The sequence below is a fragment of the Natator depressus genome, chromosome 10 (genome assembly GCF_965152275.1).
Source record: "Natator depressus isolate rNatDep1 chromosome 10, rNatDep2.hap1, whole genome shotgun sequence".
Lineage (NCBI taxonomy): Eukaryota > Metazoa > Chordata > Testudines > Cheloniidae > Natator > Natator depressus.
In genome coordinates, this window is record NC_134243.1 from 49871602 (window position 1) to 49888612 (window position 17011).

Here is a 17011-nt window from a genome sequence, read left to right on the forward strand (position 1 = left end):
GGTGGATTTTGAGTTCTTTGGAGAAGGACTCACACTTACCTGTTTTTACAGCTCCTAGCACAATGTAGCTGAAGCCTCTCTAGGTACTATTGCAATACAAAGCAGCCAAGGAAGATCTAGGTTGTCCTGGCCCATGTGTCAGTAGTTCTCTAACACACACAGTCAGTCAGTATCTTTTCTACTCAGTGACATTGTGATGCATGGCTAGAAAGGGTTAAACATCCTGCAAAATAAATAACCCCCAAAAGACATGTGGGGAGATAATGTTTGTGTTTTTGTGTATTTACATATGTATGAGTAGGGTCCACAATGTAATCAACAGTCCCTGTCTATGCTGTATTCTGATAATTCAGAGGTCAAAAGAACATCCAATCATTTAAATGAATTGAAACATGGGATATCTCAGAGACTAACAAATTTATTTCATTGGATGAAGTGAGCTGTAGCTCACGAAAGCTTATGCTCAAATTTGTTAGTCTCTAAGGCGCCACAAGTACTCCTGTTCTTTTTGCGGATACAGACTAACATGGCTGCTACTCTGAAACATGGGATATCTCAGTATTCATCTCTTTTTGAAATGTGCAGTGAACAGTGAAGGAACAAGCAAATGGCTTTATGTTAATTCTAGGACTGTCAAGCGATTAAAATAATCGTGATTAATCGCACTGTTAAAAAATAGAATATCATTTATTTTAAGTATTTTTGGATGTTTACTACATTTTCAAATATATTAATTTCAGGTACAACACAGAATACAAAGTGTACAATGTTCACTTTATATTTATTTTTGATTACAAATATTTGCACTGTAAAAAACAAAAAAAATTGTATTTTTCAATTCACTTCATACAAGTACTGTAGTGCAATCTCTCTACCATGAAAGTTGAACTTACAAGTGTAGAATTATGTAAAAAAAACCCCAAACAACCTGCATTCAAAAATAAAACAATGTAAAACTTTAGAGCCTACAAGTCCACTCAGTGCTGCTACTTGGTCAGCCAATCACTCAAACAAGGTTGGTTACAATTTGCAGGACATAATGCTGCCTGCTTCTTGTTTACAATGTCACCTGAAAACAGGCATTTGCATGGCACTGTTGTAGCCGGCGTTGCAAGATATTTACGTGCCAGATGCACTAAAGATTCATATGTTCCTTCATGCTTCAACCACCATTCCAGAGAACATATGTCCATGCTGATGACGGGTTCTTTTCAATAACAATCCAAAACAGTGCGGACCGACGCATGTTCATTTTCATTATCTGAGTCAGATGCCACCAGCAGAAGATTGATCTTTTTTGGTGGTTTGGGTTCTGTAGTTTCTGCATCAGAGTGTTGCTCTTTTAAGACTTCTAAAAGCATGCTCCACACCTCGTCCCTCTCAGATTTTGGACGGCACTTCAGATTATTAAACTTTGGGTTGAGTGCTGTAGCTATTTTTAGAAGTCGTACCTGCTTTGTGTTTTGTCAAATCTGCTGTGAAAGTGTTCTTAAAACGAACATGTGCTGGGTCATCATCTGAGACTGCTATAACATGAAATATATGCAGAATGCAGGTAAAACAGAGCAGAAGACATACAATTCTCCCCCCAAGGAGTACAGTCAGAAATGTAATAGTCACATTATTTTTTTTAATGAGCATTATCAGCATGGAAGCATGTTCTCTGTAATGGTGGCCGAAACATGAAGGGGCATACGAATGTTTAGCATACCTGGCATGTAAATACCTTGCAAAGCCGGTTACAAAAGTGCCTTACGAACGCCTGTTCTCACTTTCCGGTGACATTGTAAATAGGAAGCCGGCAGCAGTATTTTCTGTCAATGTAAACAAACTTGTTTGGCTTAGCTACTGGCAGAATAGGAAGCAGGACTGCGTGGATTTGTAGGCTCTAAAGTTTTACACTGTTTTGTTTTTGAGTGCAGTTATGTAACAAAAAAAAATCTGCATTTGTAAGTTACACTTTCACGATCAAGAGATTGCACTTCAGTATTTGTATGAGGTGAATTGAAAAATACTATTTCTCTTATCATTTTTACAGTGCATATATTTGTAATAAAAATAATATAAAGTGAGCACTGTGAATTTTGTATTCTGTGTTGTAATTGAAATCAATATTGAAAATGTAGAAAAACATCCAAAAATATTTAATAAATTTCAATTGGTATTCTATTAAGTGCGATTAATCATGATTGATTTTTTTAATTGTGATTTAATTTTTTTTAGTTAATCGTGTGAGTTAACTGCGATTAATTGACAGCCTAGTTAATTCATATAGCTAAGTACCTCCTTCAGAGTCATCCTAATTACCCTTTGTTCCCTGAGGAACTCCAACTTGTCAAAAGACATGAAACTGTATAAAAGATCCTTGGGTCCTGATTCTGTCATCTCAGATCTGCTTAGGCTTCATTAGGGGAAGTCTGAGTCACAAAACTGAGGTCCCAGTTATGCTGGTACGCCCTGAATATATTTGGACATTGGACTATAACCTGTGAACTATTTCTGAAGGAACTCTTTGCAACTACAAAGCTCGCCATCTCTGCTATGAACCTTCACCTACATGAATTGAACTCATGTCTATATGTATTGTGATACAGTATGGCCAGAGGGCAGCAGGAAAGTGGTTTTTTTTGTTTTTTGGTTTTTTTTTAAGCAGAAAAGAATTTTATTTGTGTAACACTTACAAGGAATCACCAAAAAGGATAAAGCAAAACTATGCAACAAAACAAAAGCAAACACAAGGTATAACACAGCAGCCTTCAGGAGGGAGAAGTGTTCAGGATAGCCTGGGCCCAGAGCAGGGGGGCTTCCTCGACACTCGTGGTCTTCCAGCGTCCTGAGTTACCTGGTGGCCTAGAGCGGGTGGGCTTCCTCGACACTCATGGTCTTCCACCCCCTCGAGTTACCTAGTGCCACGCCCAGTGTCACCGATTATTCCTCTCCTGAGAGTGCCCGACAAGCTGGGCACGGCTGCGGGGTGGGCGGTTTGGGGGTGGGAGGGACGTACACCACGTGTGATAGGACCCCTCCTAGGTGACAGTGATGATGGTATCCACAGCGGCAACGGCTGGGGCTGGGGTCTCTCATTCTTCCCCTCAATCAAAGGGTCAGACGGAGGGAACCGGATGGGGTCACCGAGCAGAGAACCTCGGACAGCGCTCACCGCTCCTCAAAGGAGTCAAGGGAGTTGGTGGACGCCGCCCAGAGGAACTCCGCCCGGATACGTGAATGTACTGAGGATCGGAAAACGGCCCTACAATCGCAGGACGCTTCATTAGCCAACCTCCCCTCTCTGGTTTTATAAATGGCTGTTTTAGCTAGGGCTGGGAGGAGGTTAACCAGGAGATCTCGCGATTTTGTGGGGCCACGGATGGGGAGTGTGTAGATAAAAAGGTGAGGGGAAAAGTGTAACCAAAAGCGTAATAAAATATTCATGAGGAGCCAAAAAAGGGGCTGCAGCCTGGCACACTCTAAATATACGTGCGCCAGGGCTTCCCTCACATTGCAAAAAGGGCAAGTATCCGGGATGGGGGTGAACCGTGTCAAAAACACGCCCGTGCTCACAGCTCCGTGAAGGAGCCGCCAACTAATGTCCCCGACGGGCCTCGGGACCAAAGTGGAATACAGGCTGGCCCACTGGGGTTGCTCACCCTCCAAAGGTGGCAGGAGGTCCCACCACTTTGTATCGGGGCGGGACACCAGGGTGTGGGCGTGAAGGGTGTGAAGTGTGAGTGTGTATAGATATTTCCGTGGCGCAATTTGGAAGCTGACCGGCTGCAGTTCATGCAGCCGGCTCGCAGTGAAAGGGTGAGGGGTTTGTTGGGATCTACGGGGTAGGGGCCCAATTGAAAGGTCCGGCGGGCCTGGGGTAGAGGGTGGGCGGGGTGCGCCCTCGCGCAGGGCTCGGTTGAGATAAGCCCGAGCAGCGGGCGTCAAGGCAGCCTTCACCTCCTGAAGTACGCACCAGGGGGTACGAGGTCTGGAGAGCCCCATGTGCCGAGCGAGCGTCACGGGATCCAGCCAGTCTCCCCGGTCGTAGTCCAGGAGGTCTCCGACTCTCGTGACTTCTGCCAGGACCAAACTCTGGCACGCCGAGCGGGACTCCGTTGCCTGCACACGGAGCTGGGGGCTGTGTAGCAGGGGCTCCGCGAGGAGATCTGCTCCCACGGTGGCCGCCCCGGACCTGGCCGTTGAAAACAGTTTCCAGGTCCGGAGGAGGTCCTGGTAGAAGACCGGCAGCCCGGAGAGGTCTCGCGGAAAACCTCTCGGACAAAGATAAAAGAGCTGCTGGTCGTATCGGAGCCCTTGGAAGCGGTGCAGGAAGGCGTGCGCCAATATGCTCCACGTCGAACTACCTGCACTATAAAGGAGCCTCTGCAGAGCCTGGAGGCGGAAGACATGGACCTGAGTGTGCAGACACTTCAGGCCCTGCCCTCCTTCCTTCAGGGGTAGATGAAGAACCCCAACAGGGGCCCAGTGCATTCCTGACCAAAAGAACTCTAGAATAGATGTCCGGAGGTCGGTCAGGAAACCTGGGGCCGGGATCAGGGTGTTGAGCCGGTACCAGAGCGTGGATAGGACTAGTTGGTTAAGCACCAGTGCTCTTCCTCAGAGGGAGAGACATCGGAGTAGCCTTGTCCATTTCCGGAGCTGCTCTATCACCCCGCCTTCTAAATTTTGCCAGTTCTCCGGCAGAGAAGGGTGCGTGGCAGAAAGGTAAACGCCTAGGTAGAGCAGTGGGCCCGCGCTCCACTGGATGGTCTGAAGCGCGGGTGGGAGGGAGCTTACCTGCCGCCAGTCCCCCACCGCCAAGCCAGAGCTCTTGACCCAGTTGACTCGGGCGGAGGAGGCTGCCGAATAGATGGCCTGGCAAGCCTCCACCCGCGCCAAGTCCCCCGGGTCCTGGACCACGAGGAGCACGTCATCGGCGTACACCGACAGGACCAGCCGCAGCTCCGGCTCCCGCAGCACCAACCCCGTCAACCTCCTGCGGAGGAGACAGAGGAAGGGCTCGATTGCCAGAGCGTACAGCTGGCCCGAGAGGGGGCACCCCTGCCATACTCCTCGCCCGAAGCTGACCGGTTCGGTCAGGGTCCAGTTGAGCCTAACCAGACACTCCGTGGAAGCATACAGCACCTGGAGAAAACTCACAAACTGAGGTCCGAATCCAAACGCGTGCAGAGTGCCCAGGAGGTACCCATGGTCCACTCTATCGAACGCCTTCTCCTGATCAAGAGACAGGAGGGCGAACGACAAACCGTCTCTACGCCCGAGTTCCAAAAGATCTCGGACTAGAAATAGGTTGTCAAAAATGCTGCGACCCGGGACAGTATAGGTCTGGTCTCGGTGGATCACGTCCGCCATCATGGACCCTAGCCGCAGCGAGATTGCTTTCGCTACGATTTTGTAATCCGTGCTAAGGAGCGAGACGGGACGCCAATTTCGTAAATCGCGGAGGTCCCCCTTCTTCGGCAACAAGGCGAGCACCGCTCGCCTGCACAAAAGAGGGAGGACCCCGCCCTGCAAAGACTCAGCCCAGACAGTGGCTAGGTCTGGGCCAATAATGTCCCAGAACGCGCGGTAGAACTCCCGTTCCAATTGCTCTATCGCTGCATTTCTTCGTCGGCTGGTGCCCCGGGTGTAGTCACGGCAGAAGAGCTTGGCGCGCACCTTCCCTAGATCCCACCATCGCCACGCCGAGGGAAAGGCACACCGCTGCTCTCGCCAGGCCAGCCAAAACTCCCAGAAGGACGTCACGAAGCCCTTATCCTCCAACAGGCTGTTGTTAAAGTGCCAATAGGCTGGCCCCAGCCTCTCTGCACGGAGGGAGGCCATTATGGTGGCTAGATGATGGTCGGAAAATGGGGCCGGCCGAATGTTGGAGGAGTGGGCCTCTGAAAGATGGAAACGGGATAAATAAATACGGTCCAACCGAGAGTGGTGTGACCGATGGGCCTCCACCCGGACAAAGGTGAACGTGGAAGTGTCATCTGGGTGGTGGTCACGCCAGACGTCTACTAGGGAGTGATGTTCAACTATTTCTCGGAGAATGTTCGCAGCGACCGGGCTCGGCTCGGCCCCTGAGCGGTCCTGTTCCTCGAGGATGGTGTTAAAGTCCCCTCCCAGGACTAAGCACTCGTGAGAATCTAGGGTGCTGAGGAAGTCGGACACCCGCTGATAGAATTGTGGCCGCTTCGGGCTCGTTGTCGGGGCATAGATGTTAACGAGGTTGACCATGAGCCCCTCCATACAGACTCGGAGATGCAGCAGGTGGCCCGGCATGGCCTCAGTGACCCCTAGCACCTCGGACCGTAGGTTGGGGGAGAACAGGGTCGCACTCCAGCTTGTCGGATCGTGAAGTGGCTGAAGTAGACCCCGTCCCCCCACTCCAGCCGCCAGCTGTCCTCGGCGGTTGGATCTGTATGGGTCTCCTGCAGGAAAACCACAGAGTACCCCTCTTCCCGAAGGTAAGAGAGCACCTGGGACCTGCGGAGAGCCATCCTACAGCCCCTGGTGTTCAAAGTTGCAATAATGAGGGGTGTCATGCGGAGGGCTGGGGGGGTGGGGGTTCCTTGTTGGCGGGGGTGTTCGCAGCCCCCGGCGGGTCACGCAACAATCCGTGACCCATCCCATAAGTGAGTAAATCGTCACGGAACCTGCGGGCCCACCCATAGGCCGCGGCACCGTGCCTTCTTTTCCCTTTACCCTCCTTTATAAGGGCCCTTGTGGCCTGGAGGATTTGATCAAAGTCCCCCCATAGCTGGAGAGTTAGCTGTACCCTTTTGCGGGAGCCTCGGATGTCTTCTAAAAACTGTTGCAACGCTTTTCGTAGCTCTTGGGGGGGTGGGGTTGCAATTTCCGGGTTATTCCCTGGTGGGGCTCTTGGTGCAGCCTCGTGGTCCGCTGAGGCAGGCAGGCAGGGTGCAGACCACCGACGGGGCGTCTGACAGGCTAAAGTTATTAGGTCCGTCTCAAGCCTTGGGGTAGAAGAGGATGGCGGAGGGAAAATTGCAGCTCCTAATGGGTCGCGGCAGGAAAATGCAAAGGCTTCTCCCTGGGGGGGATCCGCAAAAAACGGGAAAGAAACAACCCCAGGGGCGGCAATAGCATTGCAGGAGGAGGTGGATTGGGCAGGGACAGGGGTGAGGGTGGGGAGCGGGGGCAGAGGCGAGGCTCTGGGCTTCGGGAGGCAAGCAGCTGAGAGGTGGTGCCTCCCGAACAGATTCGAGGGTTAAGGGGGTGGGGAGGGGGCTCCCAGTGATGCTAGACGCAGTCTCTGTGGTGGATTTGGCAGCCATGGCCTCAGGTGGTGTACCACCTTCTGCAGGGTACTCACCCGGGAAGACGGTTAGGGGGAGGGAGCATGGGGAAAGGGGGACTGGGGTAAGGTTGCCCAGATCGAGGCCAGCTGGCAGTAGGTCATTCTCTCCCTGGGTGACCGGGGTCAAATCTAGGGCCTCGATCTCCTCATACATGGAGGAGAGGTCGTCTTCTGCCACCCCGGGGGGGTCTCCCCTCTGGCGCCCGCTACGATGGTCGCTTCAGGGTTCGCGGGGGGTTCGGGTGATATAAGGGCAGAAGGGGCTTCCTCAGGGGTCTCGGAGGGGAGAGTGTACCTTCCAGTGCTATTTTGTCCTCCCCTCCCGACACCGGCGGATGGATATCACTCGTGGGCATAGCGGAAGGCTCAGTGTCAGTGCCTCCCTTCCTGGTCTTCTAGGGGGTCTCCGCATCGGATGGGTGCAGCGGAGCTTGAGCCTTCCGCTTGCCTCGCTTTCCCTGGACTAGGGTCCAGCCCTCCATAGCATCGTCTGGGGGCTGGTTAGCAGGGGTCGTGCCGGAGGGCAGAGGCGATGGTTCAGGGGCTCGGGGGGGTAACGGTGAGGCAGCATGAGGGGGGGGCGGTTCTCCTTAGGGCGGGCCCTCTCCTATGCCCGGTAATATCTTTGCTGCACCCTCCTCCATAGGCTCTGCTGGATTGTTAACAGCAAGGGCGGGGCTCCCTCGCTCGTCTGGGCATTGTAGGGGAGGTGTCTCTTGGGCCTGGGCAGGAGCAGCGGTGGATCGAGCAGGAGGAGAGGTGGTTTCAGATCTCGGGCGGCCAGGGGCGTCGGCAACGATGGAGCCGATGTCCTGCCGGGTCTCAGGTGCCCCTCCCCACCGGGCCAAGGGGCAGTCTCTTCGGACATGCCCCGCTGATCAGCAGAGGTAGCACTGGGCCTCTCCTGTGGAATAGTAGACCCAATAGCGGGCTCCCCGGTAGGGGACTAGGAAGGACCCCTCGAGCGCCTCTCCGTCATGCGCTGCCGGCGGCGGTAAAAGCTGCACTTGCCGGCGGAACGAAAGGACATGACGGAGGGTGGGGTCCTTGCAGCCCAACGGGAGAGGGCTGATGACGGAAACGGGTTTCCCGAGGGTGGAGAGAGCGGGTAACAGGGCGGCATTGGGTAGAAAAGGAGGGACGGAGGTCAGGACTAGGCGGACGCCCAGGTCTTCTAGCGGCTCCAGGGGGACAACCCCCCCCCACCGCCAGGCCCTTCTCCACTGCCTCCTGGGCGGCAGCCTCCGATGCTAAGAAAAAGATGACCTTCCCGTACATTTTGGAGGCCGCCGCAATAGCCGTGGGTCCTACCACCCTCGCCAACGCCTGCACGTATGTCTCCATGTGGGGCAAGGCGGGCACCAGGAGGCAATGGACGCCATGCTCCCTGGTTATGGTGGGAAAGGGGCCCCGGCCGCTATTGATGGTAGCAGAGGCGGTGGGTGGGCAAGATGACAAGGCAGCAGGTGGGGGGGGCTGCCACCGCCCGGGCATACGCCCTGGGGGCCGGGGGAGGGACGCTCGCAGAGCTGGTGGAGGGAACAGCAGGGAAGGATGCCATGGTCGATGATGAGGCCACAGCGGTGGGGGCAGCCCCTGACATGGAGGGCTTGGTGGTTGTGGCGGGGCCCTTCCCCTTCTTCGCACCCTGGCCTTTCCGGCTAACTGGGGGGGGGCTTTCCTAGAATCTGGGGGGGCGGTGGGTGTAGCAGCGGCAATAGTCGCTCCGGTGCCTCCGGCTGCCGATGCCCCAGCGGGGGCGGTGGCAGGTGTTTTGGCAGCAGTGGTGGGGGGGAGCCTTGGGGGTTGAGCAGGGGGGTGGGTGGGGGAGGGGCAACTGAGATTCTTAGAGGGGCCTCACCCCTCTCATTCCCTGCCATTGTGAGCAGGGAGAGACGGGGAGACACCAGAGGGGGGAGGGGGAAACAGATTAACCACTTCTCCCTGTTGAGCTGCAGGCAGGGAGGGGGGCCAAATGAGTCGGACTGGACAGGGGAAGGAAACAGGAGTTGGGGTCAGGTAGTGGGGCAAACTGTGGGGTGGGCAGTCCGGGGGGGGGAGGGAACGCGGACCCACGTGCGTTTATCCAAAGAGTCTCGTTTGGTCGGCTGTTGTGTCTGGTCCGGGTGATGGAATTCAAAGCAAGCAGTTGAGGCTAGAGGGAGACGGCAGGTTGCCAGCAGGGACAGACGGCAGGGGGGCCGTGACGGTTGTAGTGGTGTTGGGGGGGGGGCACCGATGGATCGGGGGGCAGCTCCGTGCCACACCCCCTGTGCCCCTACAAACGCAGTTAAGACACAGTCAAACTCCCCCCACACGAGAGTACAGTTCAAAAGTTACTCAGTCTTACGGCCCCCTCCATGATGATTTGTAGCTTCCCTGGGCGAAGTCTCTGTCAGCTGTCTTCTCTCCCGGTCTTTGTGGAGCATTCCAAAAATGCCAAGCAAAGATAAGAAGACGATTAATTACGGATCCACAAACGAACAGCAAAACGGTTGGGTCTGGGGGTGTCCACTCCCCTCCTCTGGGGAGCGGGTCGGAAGTCCTCCCCCCTTCTCCGGGGGTTGCAGCTGAAGCAATAGCAGCGTCCGAGGGCAGGCGTGGGGGGGCTGGCAGGCAAGATGGCAGCAGACCAGCACTCGAACGGCAGCAAAAAAAAAAAAAAAAACAGCAAAAAAAAAAAAAAAAACCCCCCGAAGAAAAAGCGTCTGGCCCGGTCGCGGGGGGGGGGAACTAAAGCAGGGGCAAAAAGCAAGGAAAGCCTAGGCCAGAGGGCAGCAGGAGAGTGTAAGAAGGGAGTCTTATTCCCTGTAGAGGGAAGAAAGTTTGCTATAGATTAATTAAAGCACCTGAAGCCCATCACCCGGTAAAAACCCCCTGCTTCAATCAGACAGGAGGAGGAGTTGAAGCAGAGTGGACTGGCGTTGGAGCAAAGAGCAATTTGGAGGAGTTGAAACAGAGTGGATTGGTGTTGGAGCAGAGAGCAGTTTGGAGGGAAGCAGAGGAGAGTTTGGAGAAGTGCTGCAGTGGGCTAAGAAGACCAAGACCCTAGGTAAAGGGACACCTGGTTTGTGCAGAGGGAGGGGCAGGAAGCCCCACAAGCTGAAGGGCAGGAGAGGGAAGTAGCCCAGGGGAAGGAACCGCTAGTTCAATGCTGGGACCCAGAGTAGAGGGCGGGCCCGGGTCCCTCCCTCTCCACTCCCCTCCTCTAGGACACTAGTGGGGCAGTTAATACCCCAGTCCAGGGGCAAGAAACGGTGCCCTGACCCCCCCGCACAAGAGGAAAAAGCGCAAGACCCATCATAGTAGTGCCGGCAATTTGCCACAGTATATTGATCTTTTAACCATACTCTTTTGTTTTTTAACTAATTTTAGCTTAGTTAATAAGAACTGCCTGTAGTGTGTATTTGGTTAAGATCTGAAATATTTAATAACCTGGGAGGTAATGTGTCCAATCCTTTGGGATTGGTAGAATCTTTTATTTTATATGATGAAATAAGATTTACAGAAATTGTCGTCATACTTGATGTGGGTACCTGGATGGAGGCCTGAGGCTGGATCACTTTAAGGGAACTTCTGAGTAACCAGTAAAATAATAAAGAAGCTGTTTTATGCTGGCTTGGTAAATCTAAGTATTGGAATATCCACCAGCTTTAAGGGGATTGTCTGCCCCATTCTTTGCAGTTCACCCGATTGAGTGACCAGAGCTAGCTCCCCACTAAGACCCCGCTCACAGACATCATACATGAGTAGTTCATCATGGGTATGGAGTTTCCTAATTTCGTCAGTTATCAGATTCCTGAAAGGCTCTGAGTTCATTTCCTGGATGTTAACATACAGGCAGGAAGTATGGGTTTATGGAGATCAAATACCCTGTGTTGAATCCAGGGGATTTGGGAGACAGGGTTTCCTAAGCCCCTACAGACTACTTCTAATAGAACCTCGGGCAAGCTACTAAAGTCTCTCTCTGCCTGTTTCTGTTCTGTACAATGGGGATTACAGCACTTTCCTACCACCCAGGGCATTAGGAGGACAACTACATTAAAGATCATGATACTACAGTAATGGGGGCTACATACCTAACAGCCAGACTGAGGCACTTACAGGTTCATCCCCTTTTCTAAACTGACTGAAGACTCTGGGGACTCAAACGTCTGTTTCCTTAATAATCTTTCACCAGCCAGTTGGGGGCACAGATCAGCATTCACATCGCACTCCCTGTCAGTACCCAGCTCAGGCCGAGGAAGCTAACGATCCAACCAGCGGACAAAATTCAGTGATGAGTCCTGGTCATGTGCGACCTGAGGCATGTTGTGTGTACGCTAAAACCAGCCAGTTGTGATGCTGACAGCATAGAATATGGACTTAAGTGATTAATAATACAGTACTTGCCAGTAATCTTGAGCCTACTTGAGGCCCAAGTTTCTAAAAATGTTAGGCAGAATACAGAGCACTTTGCTGAGTAACCCGAACAAGCCAGAAGCTAATTAAGAGGGTAGGCAGATAAACCAGCCCCACTACTATGAGGTGATGAGCAGCACTATGGCTAACTTTTTTTTTCTTTCTTATCACGTGCTCAGTAATTGAGGTCTATGTAACAAGCAGATTGTTATATTTGATACATCATTACCATTTGTATTAGCAGGTAAAAAGAGAGAATAAATATGATCCAGCTAGTAAGTGACCTACAATTGTGTCTTTTCACATTTGAGGAAGTTTAATTGCCAAAGCAACCTTAAATTACCATGTGTTACAAGTTGCTTGGACAATACCATTTTCAGTAGGAATGTGATCAAGGTCATATACTCAATTGATAATTAAAAGGTATTAAAATATATTTGTTTTATAGTTTTGTTACACTTTGCACATTAATACCCTGAGTTTAATGATGCTTATAAAGTTTAAAAAATGAATTTATCATCTTTATTTTGCTTTCTGTTATTTCTTTTATTCTCAAATCTATTGTGGCTAATAAAACCTATACATATATAAATAATTTCACCAGTCCGAATTTTAGACTGAACTTGAAGGTAACTGGTTAATTAAAATTATGTAATCAACAAATCTCACACAATGTTGTTTGCAGGAATACACACACAGTCTCTCTCTCCCCCTCCCAGGGAGATGAAAAAAGGGTAAAAAATGTAGTCGGGATTTTAAAGAGTGCTCAACAAATCCCGCTGACTACAGTGGAAACAGTAATGCCAACACTGCGTGCTTGAAAATCATACCTTTTATGAACGAGGTTAACACAAGTCCCAAAGACAATTCTGTGAATTGGAATATGGTGTCCCTATAACAAATCTGAGGCATCTCGTATGGGATATGTCCTTTAGAGTGCCTAAGTGTTCCAATTCAGAATACACATCTACTCTAGTTCACGTGACTGGTCATATTTGACCCCACTTATAGGTTTTATGAAAACAAGCTTTAACAATATTTTAAAATTTTACTCACATACCAGACTCTCTCCCTGAAGATGGGTATGTTTTTGCTTTTGAAATCTCAAAGAAATCTTAAATAAAATAAATATTCCCTGCAATGTGTACAACCTCAATGTTGCAGCATTGAGATTGTAAGAAGAAAGTGAAGTTGATTAGAAACAAAAGTGAAAAGGACTCCTAAGGAGAAATGCAACCCCCCCCAAATTAAGAGCATGAATCTTCTAAAGTAAACCAGATTTTAATAATTCTTTCTTTAGGTACTCTGAGGTGTTATTTCTAATGTTAAGGGCATTTATTTTAAAATGTAGTTTTTAATCTGAGTTCCCTCCCTTTAATTTAGGAGAAGGAAAGATGAATCTCAGAGGCATTTGCCATAAGAGAGGGAGGGAAGCAGTCCTTTGCTTATTTTTTTTTTTTTTTTTTTTTAACTAATTCTGAGCTGTTCACTGCAGACAGAGTACTCCATACATGACAGTTGCAGTTTGCATTTCCAGTGATTTAATGTATAATGGTTCCCAAATTTTGAGAGAAATATCCTTGCCCCCTTTTTAAAAAGAATTATGCTGGCATTTTAAACACATTTTATGTGATTTGTTTTAAAACAGACTGTTGCATACAAGTAGTGTGATACAATTTTCTTTATTAAAAATAATTTACAACATCAGTAACATTTTATGCACAGTTGTCAGCAAATGAACTTTGTCTCAAGATAATATTTCTATACAATACTTAACATTACTGAACTTAAAACTGTTATACTGTTTTGTTGGCTTTAAACAGCAGACACTGATTTGCAGTTGCTTAAATGTGTTTAATATACATTTTGTTTCATGTCCCTATATGTATGTGTAAAATTTATAAACATCAACACTATCCCAAAGTTTTGGGGGAAAAAATTATAAGTTAAATATTTCTAACACTTGGAGAGTCACTTTATTTTTTTCCTCTTATGCTTTAAAATACAGGAAAGAGAGCTTATTGAACATTGTATTTTATATGGTGAAAGCAGTCCTTTAATTGGACTGTATCCTGCCACTGCTGTGAGATGGATGTCATTTAATCAGGCTATCGCATCTCAAACTACTAGATCCTAGCACTATGTCAAAATTAATTTGTTTCCCCTGCTGCTGTGTTGAGAGGGGGTTATGTAATGCCTGTGATCACATGCACGTGACGGGGGGTCAGGGGAAGACAGCCAAGCAAGTTCCTTCATTTCTACAGCAGTTTGCTAACTTGTGACAAGCAAAACAGATAGGTGCCATTTTCCTCAGCATTCACCATGCTTCAAACTTGTGGGCACTGAGGACCTGATCCAAAGTCAACTGAAGTCTAGGAAAAGATTCCCATTGACTTCAATGGGCTTTGGATCGGCCCATGTGAAATAGCAATGACAGGACCTCAACTATGAAAACAGAAGCTTACTTTGAGGCGTTCATAATATTCTTTCAATGATTTTAAAGCAAAAGAGCAGCAGAATTAAAGTAATCACTACAGGAGTGACATCGGAATGCCTCAACAGAATTTACTGGTTTTAATGTTGGAAAAATTGTAGGTTGATAAATGTCTTGTTAAATTGCATTTTCTCTCACAATATTGATTTACTTCTGATGTGTCTTATCACTTCTCTTGAGTATTTTACTGTTGCAGCAACAAGTGTTTTATTGCAAGACTGCAGAAGTTGGGAGGTTGTGTGCTGAACTCAAGCAATGGTAGTCGGACAAGAGAGATGTTTGAACTAAACTCTTTCGTGCCAAACAACAGGATTTCCACTTACAGTAATCGGCTGGGGGGGACATCTTTATCGGTTAGCATAACTGTTTGCTCCCCAATAATGAACACACATTCCCCTTCACTTGAACCCAGAGAGAATATACCACTCAGCTGAAAAACAGAGTGAGATTAAGATAAGCCAGTTTTATACAATAAACAAGATTTGCTCCTCAATCACAACTGTCATTACAAACGTCCAAGATAGAAATGGATCTTTGAATGCTTAATTCACACAGCTGAGTAGTTTTTGTCTTAAATGTATTAAATTAATTTACTGAGCAGCGGCAATTGTCAATGGTTTTTATCTTTGCTAAAAGAAAGCACAGCTCAGCTGGTAAAATGTAGGAAAAGATTACACAGGATTTTGGAATTTGTATAGAAAAACTTTCCTTCTTCAAAAAGCATATTACACACAAAGGTGTTTAAATGTCACTAGGGTTGTGACATAAAATGAAGTAGCCAAGGAATCCAAAGTTCAGTTTGACAGCTATGTTATCTCACATCATGAAAATTATTACCACCACCTGAAAGTGCTATAAATTTGCCAGTTTTAACCATGTCTTTTCAGGACTTTGTCAAAACTGTAACATGGTTTAAAACAGGATTTTTTAAAAATTACATTTTCATGTAAAAACTTGAAAGGTATTTTTATGCCCTATATTTTTTGACTGAAAGACCACTACAGTCTATTGCCTGAGTATAAGTTAGTAATTTATATTAAAATCCAACCCCCCATCATGCAATAAAGCTGAAATTGTTCTCTCAAGAGTTTTGATATACATGTTATTTGCAGTAGAAATCCTGACGCATAATTATGGAAATAATTTACTGGGCATGTGCAGAGGACTAGCTAATATTTAATGGTAATAAATGTTATTTCTCTCCCAAAGGGAACTATAAACATATAATAGATAATCACAAGCCGATTTTTAAAATGTACTTTGAAAAGAGCTTCAAGAGGGGAAAAAAAACAGAAATTGATTTATACAAGTGATTTAAAAATCATTAGTTGTAAAATGGTGTTTTAAACTAATGAAACCAAATAAGTTCCTGTGCTGAGACAGTATATTTCCAATTGTAAACTCATGGAAAACAGGCTTTTATCGTGGAAGTGCTGACACAACCAAAACTACAGCAGCTCAAAAGGCAATGCAGTAACAGCTAGCTTTGGTTAGAAAACTGGGATCTTAAGCAGAGTTCTAGTGTCATGAGAAGAGTATTCAGAGGACACATTAGAAGTTTTAAAAGACAATATGGTTCTCAGCCTTGTAATGCTTTACAATGTAATTTAAGAGGAACAAAACACAGTAATCGTAGGCCACACTTAAAAGCAAAGAAGAAAATCTAAAAGCCTAGTACATTTTTTAAAAGTAGGTTTTCACAACTCAGCTTGTCAGTACTTTGGTTAGCGACATTGCAAACAGTACACATTAACTCCCAGGGTGACACAAGGGGGACAACCATGCTGCTCCAGTTACAGCAAAGATGGGCAAGCTGCCCGCTTGAGGGACACAGGAACTTGCCCAAAGTTTCAGAGCTGCATCTTCCATGAAACAGAATTTATTGCAGCTATCCTCATTTTAAATACAGAGGTGTGGCCCATGGAGACTTCATATCCCCAGCATACAATATTTCATCTTACTCTGAGTGATGTTTGATCTGGATCAGATGGAGCACACCATCTCCACAGTGAAGGTAAAGAAAGCCACGGCCTATGTTTACAGAACTCTTTGGGCTTCGTGTGGACCTTCTTTTGGTCAACCCCCAATTTAAAGCATAATGAATTCAAACCTTCGGATCTGGATTCTTAGCTACTACCATGGAAGAATCCATCTCTCTTGCCTCTAACATTCCATATCATCTGCTACCTTTAAACCAACAAATAGCAGTACACAGATTTACAGGTGCAAAACTAAGTGAAAACAACTGCAGGAGGAGTCGTCTTAAAGAATAATCTTCAGCACAATTCAGTTTTGGATTTCACATCCTTTATCTACAAAATGGTGTGATAAAATATCCCCCCCCCATACTTACAGCTTTCTGCCACAAAACACGAATGTCGATTTTAGCAATGTTAATAGCACCATTTGAATATTATTTAAAATCAGGAAGGATCTTGTTGCGGTCACTACAATGATTCACAATCTTCTACATCCATGGACGAAATAACTTTGAGCGGACTGGGACTGTTGCAGTTCCATAGCATGGATTCCTGGGTTCACACAAGGCATTTTCAGAATTACCAGTTATGCAAGGTATCCATATAGTCAGTAGCTACTATAAGAATCTTCGAGCCACATAGTTTAGAATTCCACCATGTTTATATATTGTTGTTTCCACATCATTTTCAAACGAGGCAATCACCCTGAACACTTTGCCAGTGTTAGTCTTCAAAATAAAAAAGAACAATTAGTGTTAATTACTTTTAAAAACTTGTCTCCAATTTTTGAACTCATACTCTACCCACAAACAATAAATG

The 17011-nt window shown here is 47.6% G+C and overlaps 1 protein-coding gene across 1 annotated transcript in view; it reads right to left on the bottom strand.

The window, feature by feature from the left end:
- Positions 1-13308: 13308 nt before the first annotated feature.
- IREB2 (iron responsive element binding protein 2) overlaps positions 13309-17011 on the bottom strand; it is a 41788-nt gene continuing 38085 nt past the window's right edge. The window contains exon 22 of the mRNA XM_074966082.1: positions 13309-16920. Within this exon, the coding sequence (XP_074822183.1) occupies positions 16810-16920 (111 nt within the window). The 3' untranslated portion in view covers positions 13309-16809. The remainder of the gene's footprint in view (positions 16921-17011) is intronic.